Here is a 19450-nt window from a genome sequence, read left to right as displayed (position 1 = left end):
CTGGAATCGACATCGCAACGAGATGAAGAGGAAACGAATCGCCCAGGAAACAGACGAACAGCGCGCCAAGCGACTGGCTAAACACCGCAACATAGCTAGACAACCAGACTAACCTGGACTTCCAATCGAGATAAACTAACGCTAACCATGCTATGCCTTAGTTTTCGCTACGTATATCCTGGCATAGCCGAGCTAAGCAACTGCCAAGTTCTCTCCCCCCTCTCTCTCTCAGCGATTGAACGAGTACATATCTTTCTTTGGCTCTTTCCATAGACTAAGCAGTTAGGAGAGGGCATTACGTCACGCAGCCAGCCTTGGCAAGCGAACGCTCCGTGAAGCCCATACATTTGCGTAGTGACGGCCCAACACGTGGCCTCCTGCTTCGAGATCACGGAGCAAAAATCGAGGCGCGCCGACACGCTCGGTTACTGCACTAGCTATGCCAGCAATTCTTTTATTCGGTTTTTGTGCTGCTCGGCGGTCCGCGGATAGATCGCACTTTCACGGCCGATGCAAACTGGCTGCCGGGATGCGTTCGTCGACGAACGCCAACTATCGCATTTGAGACGTACGCGCTGTCACGCGAGAGGTTTGCGGCGTCTGGTATATTCTAGTTTAGACGCCGTGGTGGAGCGCCCGGGAAGGACAGCCCTCAGCTTCTCTCGCCGCACTCTCCCCCTGTCTCGGCGGTGCGAGAGGGTGTTATGGAGGCGGGAGAGGAGGATGACGGTGGTCCTCCACGCAGGCGCTCGCGCTTCTGGACCGGCTTGTACTGCAGCTGTCACATATATGCTGGTTAACGGCCCTGTTCTGCGGAGTTGCGCGATTAATTAAATAACAAATACTATTTAAATAACCTCACTGAAACAAACATACGCCTTAAAGCGCATCATACCTCTAACGAGGCGAATATAGCTTTCTAATAGAAGCGTTTGGCTATTCATTTACATTGACAATCGTCGATGACTTCCGGAGTGTTTTATGCACTGATAATCTATGCACATTCTATTACACATTCGACTGGCTTGAGGTTGTAAAACTGGCATACTGTATGTCCATGCAGGGGGCATATGTTCTCGCACAGTCGCTGTCGGCGACATCAGTTTCAGTGAGCGTTTATTGGCACGGTTAATTGAGCAGTACGTCACGCGACAGCGATAGTATCTTCGCAAGTGATCACTCGAGGATACGTCGGCAGATTTGTGGTCCGTGTATAGTACGTGCATGTATACTGAACTCCGCGAAATATCGACAGCCCAGTTATTTAAATTATCTCCGAGTACTCCGCCGTAATCTGCCACTCCGTGAAGTTTAAAATTCGTGAAACAATCTCACTAGCACAACACCGGAAGAGGGAAGGAGCAGCACGTTTTATTTATTTGTTTGTTTCTTTGTTGATGTTGAGTGACACTGCTCGAAATGGCAGTGCTCTCAATTATAGGCGAATCTGTCGCCCTAATAATGTTTAACAGCTCTGCAAACAGTACGCATAGGCACTGGCGTAGCAACAGGGGGGGCCGGGGGGCCGGGGGGCCGTGGGCCCCGGGTGCAAGGGGCCAGTGCAAGGGGGGGGGGGTGCATATACGTCTGAAGACACCCGGAAATTGTTGATATCCGCGACTTCCTCGACTACACCCGGAGGGGGGGGGGGGGGGGTGACAGAAGACCTATGGGCCCCGGGTACCAGACGACCTAGCTACGCCACTGCGCATAGGTGTGACCTTGAAACGTGTACGTAGCCTCAGCATATGCGAACTTTTTCATTCCCTCAGAATATAACTGCTGCGAGCTTGCACAGAGAAATCGAACTGTTGTTATCGCTTGATTACTATATATATGGCCTCGCTCAAGTATCCTTTTTTTTATTGGAATGAAAATAAAATACAAGACAGAGACGTAGTCACCTTATAATGGTGACTGCTACTCCTTTTCTCATACCAGAAACAACAATATAAAAAAATATGTAGGAAAATGAAAAAAAAAATGGAAAAAAGAATACTTCATACGGTGAGAAAGCCACAGCACAGTCCTGTACGCCTATGGGCATAACAGTGTAAAAGTCAGATGCAAGTTGCACCACAATGAGTTCGTAAACAAAGTCACAAACACACACAAACGACCGTTATGTAGACTTCGATGAGCATATAAATAGATGAGGAATTGCAGTGTTAAAATAATTCACGCACGAAAAAAATGTATCACACGTAATATACAAGCACTAATAATTACAAATAATAGAAGAATGTTTTAGTGACATCATGTGATTATTCAATGCAATACCTAGTATTTGCTGAGTATGCCTGTCTCTTCATGAAAACGTTCAATTGCGTTCAATGCTTTTCACTGTGCTATTTTCGATGGCCATGGGCCCAGCAATTTTGCGAGTGAGAAAGGCCGATGAGGATCGATGGAGTGTAGTAGCTCTTGTTCTAGCTGCTGTCTTTGTATCTCGTATATGGGGCATTCGAGGAGTAGATGGCGAACATCCTCATCGTCGTGGCCACAGGAGCAAGCCGGGGAAGGAGCCCGTTTGATGCGATGCAGGAAATGTTTGGTGTATGCTGCACCAAGGCGCAGTCGGTGAATTAGTGTCTCGGTACTTTTAGAAAGTTGTACCTCCAGCTGGTATTCGAGTTGAGGGTCTACTTCGTAAAGTATTGATTCCTTAGTGTTTTCATTAAATGATTTTGACATACACAAGTCTTTAGTACTCGCAATATCCGTTTTGTGTCCATTGGTGATAGGAATGAGTTCAATTCCTGCATCTTCATGGGCTGATTTTGCCAATGAGTCCGCTAGTTCGTTCCCTGCTATACCAGCATGGCCCGGGACCCACTGTAATATCACTTCGTGTTTCCTTTCATTATCCTGAGTTAAACTGTTCAGTATTGCGTATGTTATTCGTGCGTGTGGTTGGCTCTCATCAATATCTTCAAGACATGCTAAAGCCGATAAGGAGTCCGTGCAAATTACCCACTTTGTTGGTGTCTCATATCTTTTGATAAAATGAGTGGCTTGGAAAATTGCCACTAATTGCGCTATTGATGGTGACGACGTGTGTCCTAGTCGACAAGCGTACTCTACCTCTAAGGATGGTATAACATAAGCTGCAGTCGCACCTTCTTTGACTACAGAACCGTCCGTGTAGACGTGAATAGATTCCTGGTACCTGTCAAATAGGTGATGTAACGCTAATTGTTTTGCTGCTAATGTGGAAACGTAGCGTTTATTTTTAAGTCCTTCGATTGACGTTTCTATGTTCGGCGCTTGCAGAAGCCATGGTGGGTGGCAGAGGTCGGAGCGCCAAAAAAGCGATCGTGGGAGTCGTGATTTATGCTCTTGAAACAAGGCGTGCATCTGTGCACCCGGACGGTTCTCTATCAGAGAGAGAAGGGGGTGTGCAGAATGCTGAGTAGAAATTCTGAAGAGATGTCTGCATGTTTCCAGGCTCCGAATCACCGTGAAATGCGGTTCCCGCGCTTCTGCGATAGTGAGGTGACTGGACGTAGCTTGCGGGACTCCTATAGGCACACTCGTAAACTCCGAGCCTGTAATAGCTGCAGCCGATGGAGGGACGTCGCAGATAATTTGTGCAATATATAGGGGCGGAGTAAGCAATTCTCTGACGCACAAGTGCTGAGTGGACGTGATGCTGGGACGCAGCTTTTCCACCCCCACTTCGTGCCTGCGATTCTGCGGAGAACATTTATAACACAACTAATTTGGTCCTCCAGGGCAGTCAAATGATGAGTCCACCGAAGCTGGTGGTCTAAAATCACGCCGAGAAAACGATGTTTCCGAACCAGCTCGATCACATGGCCATCTGTTGAAAGGCCAAAATTTCTAACCTTTCTTTTGTGTGTGAAAGGCAGAACCGCTGATTTGGCATAAGATATCGTCATGCCCCGTTCTCTTAAATAATCACCTATTGCGTTCAAAGCGTCCTGCAACCGATGCTTGACAAGTTCTAGAGACTTGTTCGATGTCCATATGCAAATGTCAACAGCATTCATAGATATGTTTTTGTCTGATGGAAGTACTGCTGGTAAACCTGCTACATGCTGCATTGAAGAGAAGTGGACTTAATACACTACCTTGCGGAACTCCTTTATTTATGGCGTATTCGTCGCTTTGGCCGTCATTTGTATTTGTATCTATATCTTTCCGTCTTTCAAGAAGTTAGCGATCCATTTGAGGACTCGGCCAAGCACTCCGAGAGTTGCGAGTACAAGCAGAACGTGAAGGTGACTAACCGAGTCAAAGGCCTTCTTAATATCAATAAATACAGCAACAGCAACGTTCCCACAGCTAATCTCGTGACCAACAAACGATACCAAGTCAAAGATGCAGTCCATTGTACATCTGCGTTTTCTGAAGCCAGCCATTTGATCTGGTCGACAACTGCTGGATTCTATCCACCATTGCAGTCTTATATCGATCATCTTTTCCATCACCTTTGAAACACAGCTCGTTAAACTAACAGGACGGAAGGGGTCAAGAGACGGTGGCGTTTTGTTAGGTTTCAGCAATGGGACTACGTTAGCGATCCTCCAGCTCATAGGAACATGTGCTTCCTCCCACATCTTGTCGAAGACGTGTAGGAGAGTGGACGTGCCTGTTGGGTCAAGGTTTTTCAAGGTACAATAAGAGATGTTGTCAGGACCAGTCGCTGTTCTTTGGCGTGTCTTCGAGAGAGCGTGCTGCAGTTCTTTTAGAGAGAACGGAATATCCAACTGGGTATGAGGTAAATTGCAAGCATTTTCAATCTGTTGCTGCAACGAAAAGATATATTCATCTTGAATTGATACAGGATTTGCGAAATTTACTAGGGTTGCGCAGAACGTGTTTGCAATTTCGCGTTTATATACGCCAAGAGCTGTAGTTAAGGGTTTTGAAGGGGGTTTTGACTACATTGTGATACCGGATGGCCAAGGGCGCTTATTAATCTCCAAATTTTCGGCAAGGGAGTGAAGGGGGTAAGTGACGTACAGAACTCACGCCACCGTTGCTGTCCCGGTGTTTGCATGTCCCGGTTAGATTTTCTGTGTGCAGCTTGACTTTCTTGATAATCTTCGAGCCGTCCAGAACGACGAAACCAACGCTCTGCTCTCCGTCTAAAGGCTCGGAGTCGTTCATAGTATGCGTCGACACTGTTTTGTCCCTCCGGAACAGTTGTGTATTCGCGTAGCCCTAGAGTAATTTCTTATTACCGATGACCTGAATATGTCCAGGTCATTTACTTGGCTCAGTACCGCAGAATTATATTCTCGAAATAGTTGCCAATTAGTAAGTTTAGTTACTCTGGGAGACCTTGCCGGATGCATAATGGGGTGCGCTATTAGAATTGGGTAGTGGTCACTACCCCGTGTCTCATAATCTGTGCACCATCTAATACCGCGCGTAAGGTCAGGGGAGGCTATAGTAATATCAAGACAACTAGTGTAATTGTAGCCTCTTAAAAAGGTAATCGATCCATCATTGAGCACAACAAGGCCGCATGAGTCTATAGCCTTTTCTAAAGACCTGCCTCTTGCATCAGAGTGGCTACTGCCCCAGGTAACGTTATGAGCATTGAAGTCCCCGCAGAATAGAACTGGTCCTTGAATCCTTTGAAAGAAATGCATGAAAGTTGACTCAGTAATGCGTGATGCTGGTTGCGTGTAAACGCAAACAATGGTCACTAGCAGCTTTTTAAATTGAACTTTACAGGCAACGAACTCAGGCACATCAGAGTCCGAGGAAAAGAGAAGACAGGAAGGTAGATCGCGTCTGACGCATAACATAGTTCGGCTAGGGTTCGGAGTTCGCGAAGATTATTATATTGCGTAGTTCGAAAGACGGAAATTACGGTCTACTCCGGCTTCATTAAGACACACAACGAGGAACCTGTATTGCCAAACAAGCTTCCTGAAGTCTGCGCTCTTAGATCGAATGCCATTTGCATTCCATTGAAATACGGTTGTGTTTCGAAAACATTTGTCCATCTGGCGAGCCATTATGCTATGTTGTAAGCTACTTTTGTACTACCAGTGGTTCTAACGAAAGAACTGCGCTCCCCTCTGGAAGGTTGTTTGCCATGGGAAATGCCCGCAGAATTGCTTTCAACGCAACAAAGAGCATAGGCTGAGATGATTCCGCTTCACGTGAGACATGCGCAGGTGCTTGTGTTTTCAGAGGGGTGAACGCCTGCTGAGACTCATGTTGGCGGTCGACAACACTTGGCGACGTCTTTCCTTGGCTCTCTTTCCTGCTTGGTTTGCCGTTCATCTCCTGTAAACCACTAGCCACCATCGCATACGTTCTTTCGCGCTCTGCTGATTGTGACGGAGGAGCTACTTTCACTGGGTTGACAGCATCTAAGTTCGGAGGAGGCGAGCCTTGCTTCGGGGTCCGACCATGTAATATTTCCTGTCGCCTGAGTAATGAAGCCGCTTGAAGCTTGGGACATCTAGCGTATGAAGCTGTGTGGTCTTCGTTGCAGCTGGCGCACTTGGGTTGATTTCTAGAGGTGCAGGCTTTGTAATCATGCGCTCCCGCACAGATCTTAAATCGCAATTGGCCGTGGCTGCAGGACTTAGCAGCATGGCCAAATCGCTGGCCATTGTAGCACCGAGTTGCAGGTTCTAAATATTCTTCGACTGGATGACTCGTGAATCCAAGTAGGACGCGTGTTGGTAATGGTTTGTCAGGCAAGAATGGTAGGATGACGCTCCGAAGTGCATGTGGTTCCACTGTTCCATCTTCTCGCCGGAGCCATCTGGTCTGCCTCTTAACGGAAATGACGCCGCTATCTTGTAGGTACTCAAGTAGTTGGTCTTCAGTGTATTGAACTGGAACATGTCTTATATTTCCTAGATTTTTCGTGTAGGATGGTGGCACATTGACGGAAAAGTTACCTTCCCTCGTTACACGAAATGATTGTACCTTCTCTCTTGCCATGGTGATAATCTCACTGGCCAACTTGTTTGGATTCACTTTTCAAAACGACGCTTCCGGGTCGGTGAGCTTTAAAATCACTGGTATTCCCGCTTGGCGTGATTTCTTGTACGTCACCGTGGTGAAAGATCTGTCTTCCGCTTCCATGTCGGTGGTTTCAACTATAGTGGCATCGCTGTGCGGCTAAATGATCGTCATTACGTGCCCTCTTGGGAGAGTTCGCCTCGAGGTCAGCATCCGTTGTCGCACTTGTGTTGACGTGGTCACTGCCAGTTGGTTGCACAGAACGGGCGCTTCTTGTTCTGCAGTAGCATTCATCTCTCTACTTGCATTAGGCAAGCGCTGGGAACAGCGGGGTCCCTTATTTGCCAACTCCTCCGGTTGCCGTGGGAGCCGCTGGTTCGGCTTGGAGGCCAAAAAGTCCTCCCGTCTGGTGAGGCGGGAAGTTGTCGACCGAATTTCGGCTACTGAGTGCTGAGGTCAAGCGAGGAAACACACAAATTAAGACGGAAAAGCGGGTATATATTATCGCACTCTTAAACTGCGATACCAAATTTTGCTCGCGGGAAAGTTCACGTCCCTGCATTTCGCATACTGAACTCCGTCGCTGCACACCCGCCCCGCCACATGGAGCTCATATGGGTGCCTGCCCACTCTGGGAATCCTGGAAACGAGGCTGCCAACGCTTTAGCCCAAGGTTCTCTCAACCGGGCTCCGGCGGCCTCCGATCCAGGGTTCTCACGGGAGCGCATGCATTCATTCAGTGAACTGACGCAAGCCTGCAAAGCCGGGCGTCGACTCTACCCCCCCACCCCACCCCTCCCTCGACAATTATCACCAGACACTTTGGAGGCGGCTCCAAACACGCAGCTTACCCTCCCCTTATATACGCTCGCGCTATCGCCACGTCCACACAGACGCCTCCTGTACCCTCTGCCACCACCCCAAAGCCACTCTCGATCACATCCTCTTCCTCTGCCCGGCGGATCCTCCCCCGCGGGGCCTGGAGCACCTTACTACTTGGGAGGCTTGGGAGACCCTACTGCGCTCCGAGGACCCGGCCAAGCAAGCCATCGCCACATGCAGGGCTGCCAGCGTCATGAGCCTCCGGGACATGAACGTTTGAGTGCAGTGGGGCCGTGCGGGGGCCCAAGGACCTGCGTGTCCGCAAATCCCCTGTGTGCAATAAAGTTATCACCACCACCGTCGTCAGTGCTCCTGTCATTTAAAGAGGTGTACTTCGTAGCTGGTGCGGCATGCATACGGTCGAACATTTGAAACAGTTCATGAAAAGGAAAAAAGAAACAGTCACCCATCCGAATGTAGCCCGAATTAAGCTAAACACATATACGGGTTTCTCAGAAAGGGCGCGCAGGACCACGCAAGCCCCTCCAGAGTACAATATGAATTAAGGGAAAGCCTTTATTGTCGTGCCCTTTGCTTTAATCAGCAACACAAATGCACAAAAGCCTCGTTCACGCCAGTGCGTTCCAAGTGGCCTCCATCGCGTCTTTGACGGTGTCTCGCATCTTGTCGTGCTCGGCGATTCTCTGCAGGGCGCCGTTGATCTCCGACACGATCTCGAAGACTGTTTTTCTTTTGTAGTCGAAGTACCTCCCCGCAAACTTTACGAACTCATCCACCGCCTCTGCAACCTTGTAAACAGACAATAGAGAGAGAGGGGGGGGAATAAAAAGAAAGATATATAATGGGAGTGGCAGTCTCAACTGTAGTTGATTTCTACGTAATATGCAAAGCATTCATGATTTGTAAAGAACCGTTGTATCAGTAATTTAACCCCTGTGTTGCGAACGATTACGTAGAGATTATATGGTGCACTGCTTAATAATAATAATAATAATAATAATAATAATAATAATAATAATAATAATAATAATAATAATAATAATAATAATAATTAGTAGTAGTAGTAGTAGTAGTAGTAGTAGTAGCAGTAGTAACAACTTTGTCCTTTTTAAACGAAAGGGGCAGCGGAGCAGGGGGCGGGGGAGGGGGGAGTGGTATACTCAAGGTCGACCACTTGTTTCCAATGGTAAGATATTTGGAAGTAAATAATTTTTTGCGGTTGTAACACGGAGTACTTTCAATCGCAATCGAAAGTGGCCGTGTGACGCCGCTACTATACGAGCTATACTTATCGGGGTCGGCCCACCAAAATGGCGAGATAACCGCCGATCCGCGCACCTGCAAAGAAGTGGTTGCGCTCAGCGTAGAGGGAATCGCAATAATAAATGAGAAGTGTTAAATAACCTGAATAGCTGGCAAGAAATTAAGTAACATAAACAGACGATGGGCCCAAGTATACGGTCGCAATTATATAGTGAATAACGTACGTCAATGAAGCGAATAATAATAATAATAAAAAACGCAGCCCTGACCTGTGCGCCAACGCTTTCCTGTATGCCGGACAGGTACAGCTCCTCCATCTCAGTCTGTTGTTTAATCTCGCTCAAAATTTTTCCGACTTCTTCGCAGATCCTGTTAACGTCGCTGCTGGGCTCCTTGTCTCTGCCAACCTGAGGAGATAGTTCTTGTTGACGGAAGTTCGGGTCCTAAATGAAAAAAAAAAAAAAAAAACGAGCAAAATAAGCATGAATGGATTTTTTGTTTGCTTATTGACTCACTGTACCTGATCTAGCGAAGACATTTCAGCATCGTAGGAAGTGTCATCCTGGCTGGCTTCTTGTGGATGCTCGTCGGAGCGCTTCTTGCCTATTTCACTCATTTTGTCAGAACGGTTTAACGTTCAGTTAACAACTAAATTTCACTGTTGCTGTAATCTATACACTAACATTGCTAAATTAGATCGTGCCTCGCTTTTTTCTGGCTGTCGCAATGGCGCACAAGCTACAGAAGCTGTCGTCTGCTACGCTACGTCGTTACGGCGTCGTAGTTACGACATTTCAGAAATTTAAAATAGGTTATTCGTAGCGGTGTTGCATTGTCTGTGCGAGTCGCAAGGAATTAGGTCCTTGAATGAAAGAGTAAGACAAAAAGAAAAGAAACATTTCAAAAAGTCGCGCTGCTGAGGTTTAGGCGATTTAGGCGATTATAGTGCCATCTGCCGAAAATAAAACAAAGCGTACGCTGCTCGCCACATGGCCTTTGAGATTACAACGCCACACGGCAACGCATGGTCTTGTGATGCGCTAGTACGCATGAGTGTGAGGCTGGTGAGGCCGACAAATAAATAAATAAATAAATAAATAAATAAATAAAAGTAACAAAAGCCATGTCGTTTTCTTATCTCGTTTTTATTTCCGCAAAATTCGACGTACTCTTTCTGGTCTTTATACCCATGCAAAAATACGTGTTCAGTGGACGTGTGGCACAAAGATATACAGACATATACATACATACATTTAATTGTAGAAACGCTATGGAACAAGCCAATGAACAAGCTAACGCATGGAATCAGCGAGGCAAAACAATAAGCGAACTTCGCTTCCTAAATGGATATATGTTTGAAAGCGTGGTTAGCGGCAGCGGTTGCAACATATATATTAGCGTACAGTTTGCACGGATTCATGTCCTCGTCTTTTTCGCGCCATTGCAGGCTTGGCATTATATCTTAAGCTGTCCCCACGCAGTCCTGTAAACGTCTTACCTTCATTCGGCCCGCGCCATCCAAGCTTTCGAAACTCACATATTCTGCATAAAGTAAGCTAATTACGTGTGTAGGAAAGCTGGCTGACTTGCGGAATTTCGCAAATTGTTTATTGCATCCCCCACCCCCCCCACTCCGAATCGCCATGGCAAGTTTCCGGAATACTGTACATATTTAGTCGAGCTTCTCCTGGAGTGCAGGTCTTCGTCATACATATATACAGTGTGTATGTTAATTGTCACCTTAAATACGACATGGGTTCTTGTGTATTGTGCCTATGAAAAAAAAAAGAAATATCAAGTTTGGGGTCTTGCGGCCGGGCCAAATTAAACCACGATATGACTATGAAGCACGCCGCATATGTGGACTCCGGATTAATTTTGACCGTTTGGGGTTCTTCGGCGTGCACACAATTATTGCATTCTGCCTCCATCGAAATGCAGCTGCCGCGGACGGTGTAGTGTTCCTGTATATAGCATATACAGGAACACTAGGACGGTAGTCTCACCCGCCACCTCGTGCTTAGCATCGCAACCTCAGAACCGCTTACCGCGGCGGGTACTGCACCTACTGTAGCGCTATCATCCAATATTTATACGATCTGTATCTCCAACGCACAATAAAGATAATATTTCTTTTCGTTTTGTTTGCTTTATTGAACAATTACATACGAATCCTTCAGGCGAGTGCGTTCCAAGCTGCCGTCATCGTCTCTTTGGTGTCCTCTCTCATTTTGTCGATTTCAGCGATGCCCTGGAGGGCACCGTTTATCTCAGACACCAGCTCGAAGACTGTCTTCCTCTTGTTCTCGAAGTACCTCTTCGCACTAAGCAAGAACTCTTCCACTGGCTCTGCGACCTTGGAGAAAATACAAAAGAAAATATAGTTAACCACATCTTATGGCATGTGGCAAGAACATGTTAAGAGGAAGCTTTAGCTCGGGCCAAACTCCGACGCGGCCTATATTCAAATACATGTAAAACGCAAAAACGTTTTTCTGAGATAACCCCTGGACCTATTTTAATTAAATTTGTTGAATTTGAGGGAGAAAGCCAAATTCTAGTGACTGTTGCAAGCGGAATTTCGATTTAGGGCCCGAATTTCGTTAAAAAAGATCTTCAAATATTCCAAAATTTGAAAGAAGTAGAAGCAGTAAGTTTACAAATTTGTAGCTCTGCATCAAGAACAGATATCGCGGTTCTGTAAATGGCATCCACTACGTCATTGAAAGCGGACAAATTCGGCATGTCATTTTATATATTAAGTGCATTTGTTAAGTTGTGTACAAGGGTTCTGCAAAGGCTGTATTTCCATATTACGAAATTTTTTTAGATTTATGTGTAACATATCAATCTTAATTGTCCGCTTCACATGTACTATTAGATGCAATTCACATAATTGTGATATTATTTTTCATTGTTCAGTTACAGCTTTAAACTTGATAGTATCGTTTTCTGAAAATTTGCGATTCGCCAATTTTTAATAAATTATTCACGACCTAAATCAAACATTCAAAACAAACAGTCACTAGATATTAAGTTGTTCTTTTAAATTCTACAAACCTCGTCAAATTTAGTGCAGTGGTTGCCAAGTAAAACGAATTGCCCGTTTACATGCATTTAGATAGCAGCGCCCGAGCTAAAGCTTCCTCTTAAACAAAAGCGGACGATGGTGCGGCAAATAACGGCAGTAGTAATATTAACTGCGAATAACGCCGACCGACCGAGGTACGGATATATATGCGACGTGGTTAATACATCTCTTTCTAGTGCCTCCCGAATGTTGATCAGGCATGTTTCCTCCAGCGTAGTTTGCTGATGCAGTTGGCTCAAAAGCTCCTCGAAGATCTTTTCAGCATTGCTCAACATGTCTGCTTGAGATTCCTTCTGAATAGGCGTGGTGTCCTGAGTGGAGAAAAAGCGAGTAAAATCAATATCAAACGAATGTTCAGCTGTGTGGCTGATTGAACTAGCATCGAACCTGAACCAGCGCAGCCTCTTCAACATCGGAGTTGTAGATATCGACCTCCTTGCTTGCTCCTCGTTGGCGCTCGTCCTCGCGGGCTTGCTTGATTCTGCTTCCTCCGGACTCGAAGGAAATGTCAGCACCTTGCCTTTTCACACCTTTCCGATTCATTTTGCCGCGATACTTCGTAGTTCAAACTAAAGTGTACCGATCTAGGCGTCTAGTTCAAATCCAATCGCTTAGCTCTCGTACAGTACGTTGCTCTAGCGCTCGTCCGTAACGCTATGCCGTTGCGGGGCTTGAAATTTCAAAGACTCTTGACAGCTTTATTGTGTCTTCTGTGCAAGTCTCAAGAAATTACGTGGTGTCAACAAACGGTGAGAGAAACTGCACCATTTTTAAACGTCGCGCTGCTGTTTGTGTTTGCAACAATTTGCATTTTCAGCGTGAAGGACTACAGTGCCATCTTTCGAAGAATAAACAAAGCACACACTGCACTTTCCACAGCCTTAGGGATTTTAATGCATGGCAACGCGCCGTTGTAAATCTCAGAGGCCACGCAAAACTTGCGGATTGGATAAAGAATTAATATGACGCGCATATTGGCTGGTCTTCTACCTCACCATACTATTTATACCGGTTACTCTCAATACTCGCAATCACGATCACTCTCGACGTCCACATGGTGTCTAACGTAACCTTACAGTGGATATATTTTTACGCAAGGGTACGTACGTTTTTGCAGACTGTGCTTTCAAATCGACAAAAGTACCAGTCATATACGTTCGCGCGTTTGGTACTTCTGCATAATTGCGGCTTAAAAGTACCAAGAATCATCGATGGCTTCGGGGAAAAAATAAATTATGGGGCTTTTACGTGCCACAACCAAGATCTGATCATGAGGCACGCCGTAATGGGGGACTCCGTAAATTTGGACCACCTGGGGTTCCTTAACACGCACCTAAATCTAAGTACACGGGTGTTTTCGCATTTCGCCCCAATCGAAATGCGGCCGCCGTGACCGGGATTCGATCTCGCGGCCTAGTACTGAGCAGCTCAACACGATAGCCACTTAGCAACCACGGCGGGTTAATGGCTTCCGGACTGTTTTATTGACAGATAATCTGTGAACGTTCTATTGTACATTCGACTATCTTGAGGCCGTAAAACTGGCATATACTGTCTGTCCGCGCAGAGGGCGTATGTTCTCGCACAGTCGCTGTCGGCGACATCACTTTCAGTGCGCGTTTATTGGCGCGGTTGATTGAGCACTACGTCACGCGAAAGCGATAGTGTCTTCTCAAGTGATTGTTCGAGGATACGTCGCAAGGTTTGTGGCCCGTGTATATAGTACGTGCATGTATAATGAACTCCGCTAAATATCCACAGCCCAGTTATTTAAATTATCTCCGAGTACTCCGCCGTAGTCTGACACCCCTTGAAGCTTAAGATTCGTGAAACAATCTCACTAACATAACACCGGAAGAGAGAAGGAGCATCACGTTTTATTTATTTGTTTATTTATCTTGAGTGACACTGCTTGCAATAGCAGTGCTCTCAATGATAGGCGAATCTGTCGCCCTGCTCTGCGAACCTGTCGCTCTGAAAACAGTACGCATAGATGTGACCTCGAAACGTGTACCTAGCCTCCGCATATGCGAACCTTTTCATCCCCTCAGAATACAACTGCAGCGAGCTTGCATAGAGAAATCGCGAACTGTTGTTATCGCTTGATTACTATATATATATATATATATATATATATATATATATATATATATATATATATATATATATATATATATATATATATATATATATGTGGGCTCGCTCAAATATCTTGGTCGTTAGTGCTCAAGTCATTTAAAGAGACGTACTTCGTAGCTCGTGCGGCATGTAGTCGGTCGAACATTTGAAACAGTTCAAGAAAAGGAAAAAAAACAAAGGAACAGTCACCCATCCGAATGTAGCCGGAATTAAGCTAAAGGAAACACGTATACATATATACGGGTTTCCCAGAAAGGGCGCGCAGGACCACGCAAACCCCTCCAGAGTACAATATATGAATTGAGGGAAAGCCTTTATTATATATATAGTGCCGTTTGCTTTATTCGACAACGCAATTGTACAAAAGCCTCGTTCACGCCAGTGCGTTCCAAGTGGCCTCCATCGCGTCTTTGACGGTGTCTCTCATCTTGTCGTGCTCGGCGATTCTCTGCAGGGCGCCGTTGATCTCCGACACGATCTCGAAGACTGTTTTTTCTTTTGTATTCGAAGTACCTTCCCGCAAACTTTACGAACTCGTCCACCGCCTCTACAACCTTGTAAACAGACAAGAGAGAGAGAGAGGGGGGGGATAAAAAAGATATATAATGGGAGTGGCAGTCTCAACTGTAGTTGATTTCTACGTAAAGCAAAGCATTCATGATTTGTGAATAACCGTTGTATGATTAATGTAACTGCTGTATTGCGAACGATTACGTAGAGATTATATGGTGCAGTGTTTAATAATAATAATAATAATAATAATAATAATAATAATAATAATAATAATAATAATAATAATAATAATAATAATAATAATAGGTAGTAGCAGTAGTAGGAGATGTAGTAGTAGTAGTAGTAGTAGTACCAGTAGTAGTAGTAGTAGTAGCAACATTAACTATCCTTTTTAAACGAAAGGGGCAGAGGGGAAAGGGGGGGAGTGGTCTATTCAAGGTAGATTACTCGTTTCCAATGGTAAGATATTTGGAAGCACATAATTTTATGCGGGTGTAACACGGCGTACTTTCAATCGTGATCGAAAGTGGCCGTGTGACACCGCTATTATACTAGCTATCACCGGGGTCGGCCCACCAAAATGGCGACATGTCCGCCCATCCGCACACCTGCAATGAAGTGGTTGCACTCAGCGTAGAGTGAATCGCAATAATAAATGTGAAGTGTTAATTAACCTGAACAGCTGACAATAGTTTAAGTAACATAAACGGACGATGGGCCCAAGCTAGAATACGGCAGCAATTACAGTGAATAACGTACGTCGACGAAGCGAATAAAGAAAACGCAGCACAGACCTGTGTGCCAACGGTTTCCTGTATGCCGGACAGGTACAGCTCCTCGATCTCAGTCTGCTGTTTAATCTCGCTCAAAATTTTTCCGACTTCTTCGCAGATCCTGTCAACGTCGCTGCTGGGCTCCTTGTCTCTGCCAACCTGAGGAGATCGTTCTTGTTGACGGAAGTTCGAATCCTAAATGAAAGAAATACGAGCAAAATAAACATGAATGGATTTCTTTTTTCTTTTTTTTATTGACTCACGGTACCTGAACTAGCGAAGCCATTTCAGCATCGTAGGAAGTGTCATCCTGGCTGGCTTCTTGCGGGTGCTCGTCGCCGCGCCTCTTGCCTATTTGAATAATTTTGTCAGAACGATTTAACGTTCAGTTTACAACTAAATTTCACTGTTGCTGTAATCTATACACTAACATTGCTAAATTAGATCGTGCCTCGCTTTTTTCTGGCTGTCGCAATGGCGCACAAGCTACAGAAGCTGTCGTCTGCTACGCTGCGTCGTTACGGCGTCGTAGTTACGACATTTCGGAAATTTAAAATAGGTTATTCGTAGCGGTGTTGCATTATCTGTGCGAGTCGCAAGGAAATATGTCTTTGAAAGAAAGAGTGAGACAAATAAAACCATTTCAAAAAGTCGCGCTGCTGAGGTTTATGTGATTTAGGCGATTATAGTGCCATCTACCGAAAATCAAACAAAGCGTACGCTGCTCGCCACACAGCCTTTGAGATTCCAACGCCATACGGCAACGCATGGTATTGTATTGTGTACAATCTACTTGAAAGTGACGCGTTAGTGCGCATGATTGTGAGGGTGGTGAGACCGATAAATAAATAAATAAATAAATAAATAAATGAAAGCAACAAAAGCCATGTCTTCTTTTTTTCTTTCGTTTTTATTTTCCTGAAATTCGACCTATTCTTTCTGGTCCATCGTCTGGTCTTTATCTCCATACGAAAATACGTTCCCTGTGGTTGTATGGCTAGAATAATACAATTGTATACATGTAATACACTATGGAACAAGCTAACGCATGAAATCAGCGAGACAGAACAATGAAGAAAAATGTGTTACCAATATCACAAAGCGAACTTAATTGGCTTCCTAAATGGATATGATATGTTTGAAAGCGCGGTTTTCGGCACCGGTTATTGCTGGCGCTTGTACAGTTTGCACGGCTTCATGTCCTCGTCATTTTTGCCCCATTCCAGGCTCAGCATTATATATTAAGCTGTCCCCACGCAGTCTCGTGACGTCTTTACCTTCATTCGGCCCACGCCATCCAAGCTTTCGAAACGCACATGTATTCTGCTTAAGGTAAGCCAATTGCGTGTATAGGAAAGCTAGCTGACGTGAGGAATTTCGCAATTTGTCCATTGCATCTCTCCCCCCCCCCCTCCCCTCTCAATCGCCAAGTTTCCGGAATACTGTACATATTTAGTGGAGCTTCTCCTGGTGTGCAGGTCTTGATCATATATATATATATATATATATATATATATATATATATATATATATATATATATATATATATATATATATATATATATATATATATATATAGTGTATGTTAATTGTCACCTTAATTTCAATGTAAGTTTTTGTCTTTGCACCTATGAAAAAAAAAAAGACAACTCTGTGGTCTTACCGGCCAAATTAAACCACCATATGATTATGAAGCACGCCGTATATGTGGACCCCGGATTAATCTTGACCAACTAGGCTTCTTCAACGTGCACACACGTGGTGCGCGAGCGCTAATTATTGTATTTTCGCCTCCATCTAAATGCGGCCGTCGCGGCCGGGGGTCTCACCCGCGACCTCGTGCTTAGCAGCGAAACCTCAAGAGCCCCTTACCGCGGCAGGTACTGCACCTACTGTACCGCTATGATCCCATATTTATGGTCTGCATCTCCAACGTACAATGAAGATATACTTTGTCGCTTTGTTTTCTTTATTGAACAATTACATACGAATCCTTTAGCCGAGTGCATTCCAAGCTGCAGTCATCGTCTCTTTGATGTCCCCTCTTTGTCGATTTCGGCGATGCCCTGGAGGGCACCGCATATCTCAGGCACCAGCTCGAAGACTGTCTTCCTCTTGTTCTCGAGGTACCTCTTCGCAGTAAGCAAGAACTCTTCCTCTGGCTTTGCGACCTTGAAAAAAACAGAAACGAAAATATAGGTAACCACGTCTTATGGCATGGGCAAGAACATGTTAAGAGGAAGCTTTAGCTCGGGCCAAACACCGACGCGGCCTATATTCAAATACACGTAAAACGCAAAAACGTTTTTCTGAGATAACCCATGGACCGACTTTAAAAAAAAAAACATGGGGTTTTACGTGCCAAAACCACTTTCTGATTATAAGGCATGCCGTAGTGGGGGACTCCGGAAAATTTTAACGTGTACCTAAATCTAAGTACACGGGTGTTCTTGCCCCCATCGAAATGCGGCCGCCGTGGCCAGGATTCGATCCCGCGACCTCGTGCTCAACAGCCTGACACCATAGCCACTGAGCAATCACGGCGGGTCCTGGCACGATGTTAATGAAATTTGTTGAATTTGAGAGAGAAAGTTAAATTCGAGTGGCTGTTAAAAGCGTAATTTGATTTTCGAAATTCCGAGAAATGTAGCAGCACCAAGTTTGCAATATAATAGCTCTGCATCATGAACAGATATCGTGGTTCTGTGAACGGCATCCACTAGATCACTGAAAGCGGACAAATTCGACATGTCATTTTATACCTTAAGTGAATTCGTTACGTTGTGTACAAGGGTTCTACAAAAGCTGTATTTTTATATTACTAAATTCTTTTTAGATTTATGTGTACCATGCCAATCTTAATTGTCCGCCTTACGTGTGCTATTATATGCAACTCTCATAATTGTGATATAATTTTTCACTGTTGAGTTACAGTTTTAAACTTCATAGTACCGATTTCTGAACATTTGCGATCTTTGCCAATTTTTAGTAAATTTTTCACGACCTAAATCAGAAATTCGAAACAAACAGTCCCTAAATTTTAAGCTTTTCTTTTAAATGCAACAAACCTCGTCAAATTTGGCGCAGTGGTTGCCGAGAAAAACGAATTGCCCTTTTACATGCATTTAAATGGGAGCGCCCGAGCTAAAGCCTCCTCTAAAACAAAAGCGAACGATGGTGCGGCAAATAACGGCAGTTCTAATATTAACTGCGAACACATATATGCGACGTGGTTAATACATCTCTTTCTAGTGCCTCCTGAATGTTGATCAGGCATGTTTCCTCCCGCGTAGTTTGCTGTTGCAGTTGGCTCAAAAGCTCCTCGAAGATCTTTTCAGCATTGCTGAACATGCCTGCTTGAGATTCCTCCTGAACAGGCGTGGTCTCCTGAGTGGAGAGAAAAAAAACACAAGTAAAATGAAAGTATCAAACGAATATTCAGCCGAATGGCTGATTGAACTTGCATCGAACCTGAACCGGCGCAGCCTCTTCAACGTCAGAGTTGCAGAAATCGTCCTGCTTCCTTGCTCCTTGTTGGGGCTCGTCCTCACGTGCTCGCTTGATTCTGCTTCCTCCGGACTCGAAGGAACTGTCAACACCTTGCCTTTTCACACCTTTCCGATTCATTTTGCCGAGACAGTTTGTAGTTCAAATTAAAGTACACTGGTCTAGGCGTCTAGTTCAAATCCAATCGCTTAGCTCTCGTACAGTACGTCGCTCTGGCGCTCGTCCGTAACGCTATGCCGTTGCGGGGCTTGAAATTTCAAAGACTCTTGACAGCTATATTGTGTCTTCTGTGCAAGTCTCAAGAAATTACGTGGTTTCAACAAACGGTGAGAGAAACTGCACCATTTTTAAACGTCGCGCT

At 45.1% G+C, this 19450-nt stretch overlaps 3 protein-coding genes and 1 long non-coding RNA gene across 4 annotated transcripts; all 4 read right to left on the bottom strand.

The window, feature by feature from the left end:
• Positions 1-8377: 8377 nt before the first annotated feature.
• LOC142584391 (uncharacterized) lies at positions 8378-9772 on the bottom strand. Its single transcript, XM_075694536.1, has 3 exons — positions 9587-9772; positions 9336-9509; positions 8378-8591 (listed from the first exon to the last, which is right to left on the bottom strand). The coding sequence occupies exons 1-3, from the start codon at positions 9680-9682 to the stop codon at positions 8412-8414; spliced, it is 450 nt and encodes a 149-aa protein (XP_075550651.1). The 5' UTR covers positions 9683-9772; the 3' UTR covers positions 8378-8411.
• Positions 9773-11205: 1433 nt separating this feature from the next.
• On the bottom strand, positions 11206-12799 carry LOC142584390 (uncharacterized). Its single transcript, XM_075694535.1, has 3 exons — positions 12545-12799; positions 12322-12468; positions 11206-11422 (listed from the first exon to the last, which is right to left on the bottom strand). The coding sequence occupies exons 1-3, from the start codon at positions 12698-12700 to the stop codon at positions 11243-11245; spliced, it is 483 nt and encodes a 160-aa protein (XP_075550650.1). The 5' UTR covers positions 12701-12799; the 3' UTR covers positions 11206-11242.
• A 1833-nt stretch (positions 12800-14632) lies between these two features.
• Positions 14633-16236, bottom strand: LOC142584388 (uncharacterized). The gene is made up of 3 exons (XR_012828777.1): positions 15851-16236; positions 15604-15777; positions 14633-14850 (listed from the first exon to the last, which is right to left on the bottom strand). It is a non-coding gene; the product is annotated as an uncharacterized LOC142584388 (long non-coding RNA).
• Positions 16237-17514: 1278 nt separating this feature from the next.
• On the bottom strand, positions 17515-19450 carry LOC142584389 (uncharacterized). The gene is made up of 3 exons (XM_075694534.1): positions 19054-19450; positions 18823-18969; positions 17515-17753 (listed from the first exon to the last, which is right to left on the bottom strand). The coding sequence occupies exons 1-3, from the start codon at positions 19207-19209 to the stop codon at positions 17604-17606; spliced, it is 453 nt and encodes a 150-aa protein (XP_075550649.1). The 5' UTR covers positions 19210-19450; the 3' UTR covers positions 17515-17603.

The sequence above is a fragment of the Dermacentor variabilis genome, chromosome 6 (assembly GCF_050947875.1).
Source record: "Dermacentor variabilis isolate Ectoservices chromosome 6, ASM5094787v1, whole genome shotgun sequence".
Lineage (NCBI taxonomy): Eukaryota > Metazoa > Arthropoda > Arachnida > Ixodida > Ixodidae > Dermacentor > Dermacentor variabilis.
The sequence above is the reverse complement of the archived record's forward strand: the minus strand, read 5'-3'. Positions and strand labels throughout refer to the sequence as shown.

What these genes read in the sequence shown, in the direction of transcription:
- LOC142584391 (XM_075694536.1), bottom strand. Translation starts at nt 9,682, where the DNA reads ATGAGTGAAATAGGCAAGAAGCGCTCCGACGAGCATCCACAAGAAGCC. An exon ending in AAATGTCTTCGCTAGATCAG is followed by an intron (nt 9,510 to 9,586) that starts GTACAGTGAGTC and finishes TTTTTCATTTAG; the next exon opens with GACCCGAACTTCCGTCAACA. An exon ending in AGGAAAGCGTTGGCGCACAG is followed by an intron (nt 8,592 to 9,335) that starts GTCAGGGCTGCG and finishes TCTGTTTACAAG; the next exon opens with GTTGCAGAGGCGGTGGATGA.
- LOC142584389 (XM_075694534.1), bottom strand. Translation starts at nt 19,209, where the DNA reads ATGAATCGGAAAGGTGTGAAAAGGCAAGGTGTTGACAGTTCCTTCGAG. An exon ending in AAGAGGCTGCGCCGGTTCAG is followed by an intron (nt 18,970 to 19,053) that starts GTTCGATGCAAG and finishes CTCTCCACTCAG; the next exon opens with GAGACCACGCCTGTTCAGGA. An exon ending in AGGAGGCACTAGAAAGAGAT is followed by an intron (nt 17,754 to 18,822) that starts GTATTAACCACG and finishes GTTTTTTTCAAG; the next exon opens with GTCGCAAAGCCAGAGGAAGA.
- LOC142584390 (XM_075694535.1), bottom strand. Translation starts at nt 12,700, where the DNA reads ATGAATCGGAAAGGTGTGAAAAGGCAAGGTGCTGACATTTCCTTCGAG. An exon ending in AAGAGGCTGCGCTGGTTCAG is followed by an intron (nt 12,469 to 12,544) that starts GTTCGATGCTAG and finishes TTCTCCACTCAG; the next exon opens with GACACCACGCCTATTCAGAA. An exon ending in GGGAGGCACTAGAAAGAGAT is followed by an intron (nt 11,423 to 12,321) that starts GTATTAACCACG and finishes ATTTTCTCCAAG; the next exon opens with GTCGCAGAGCCAGTGGAAGA.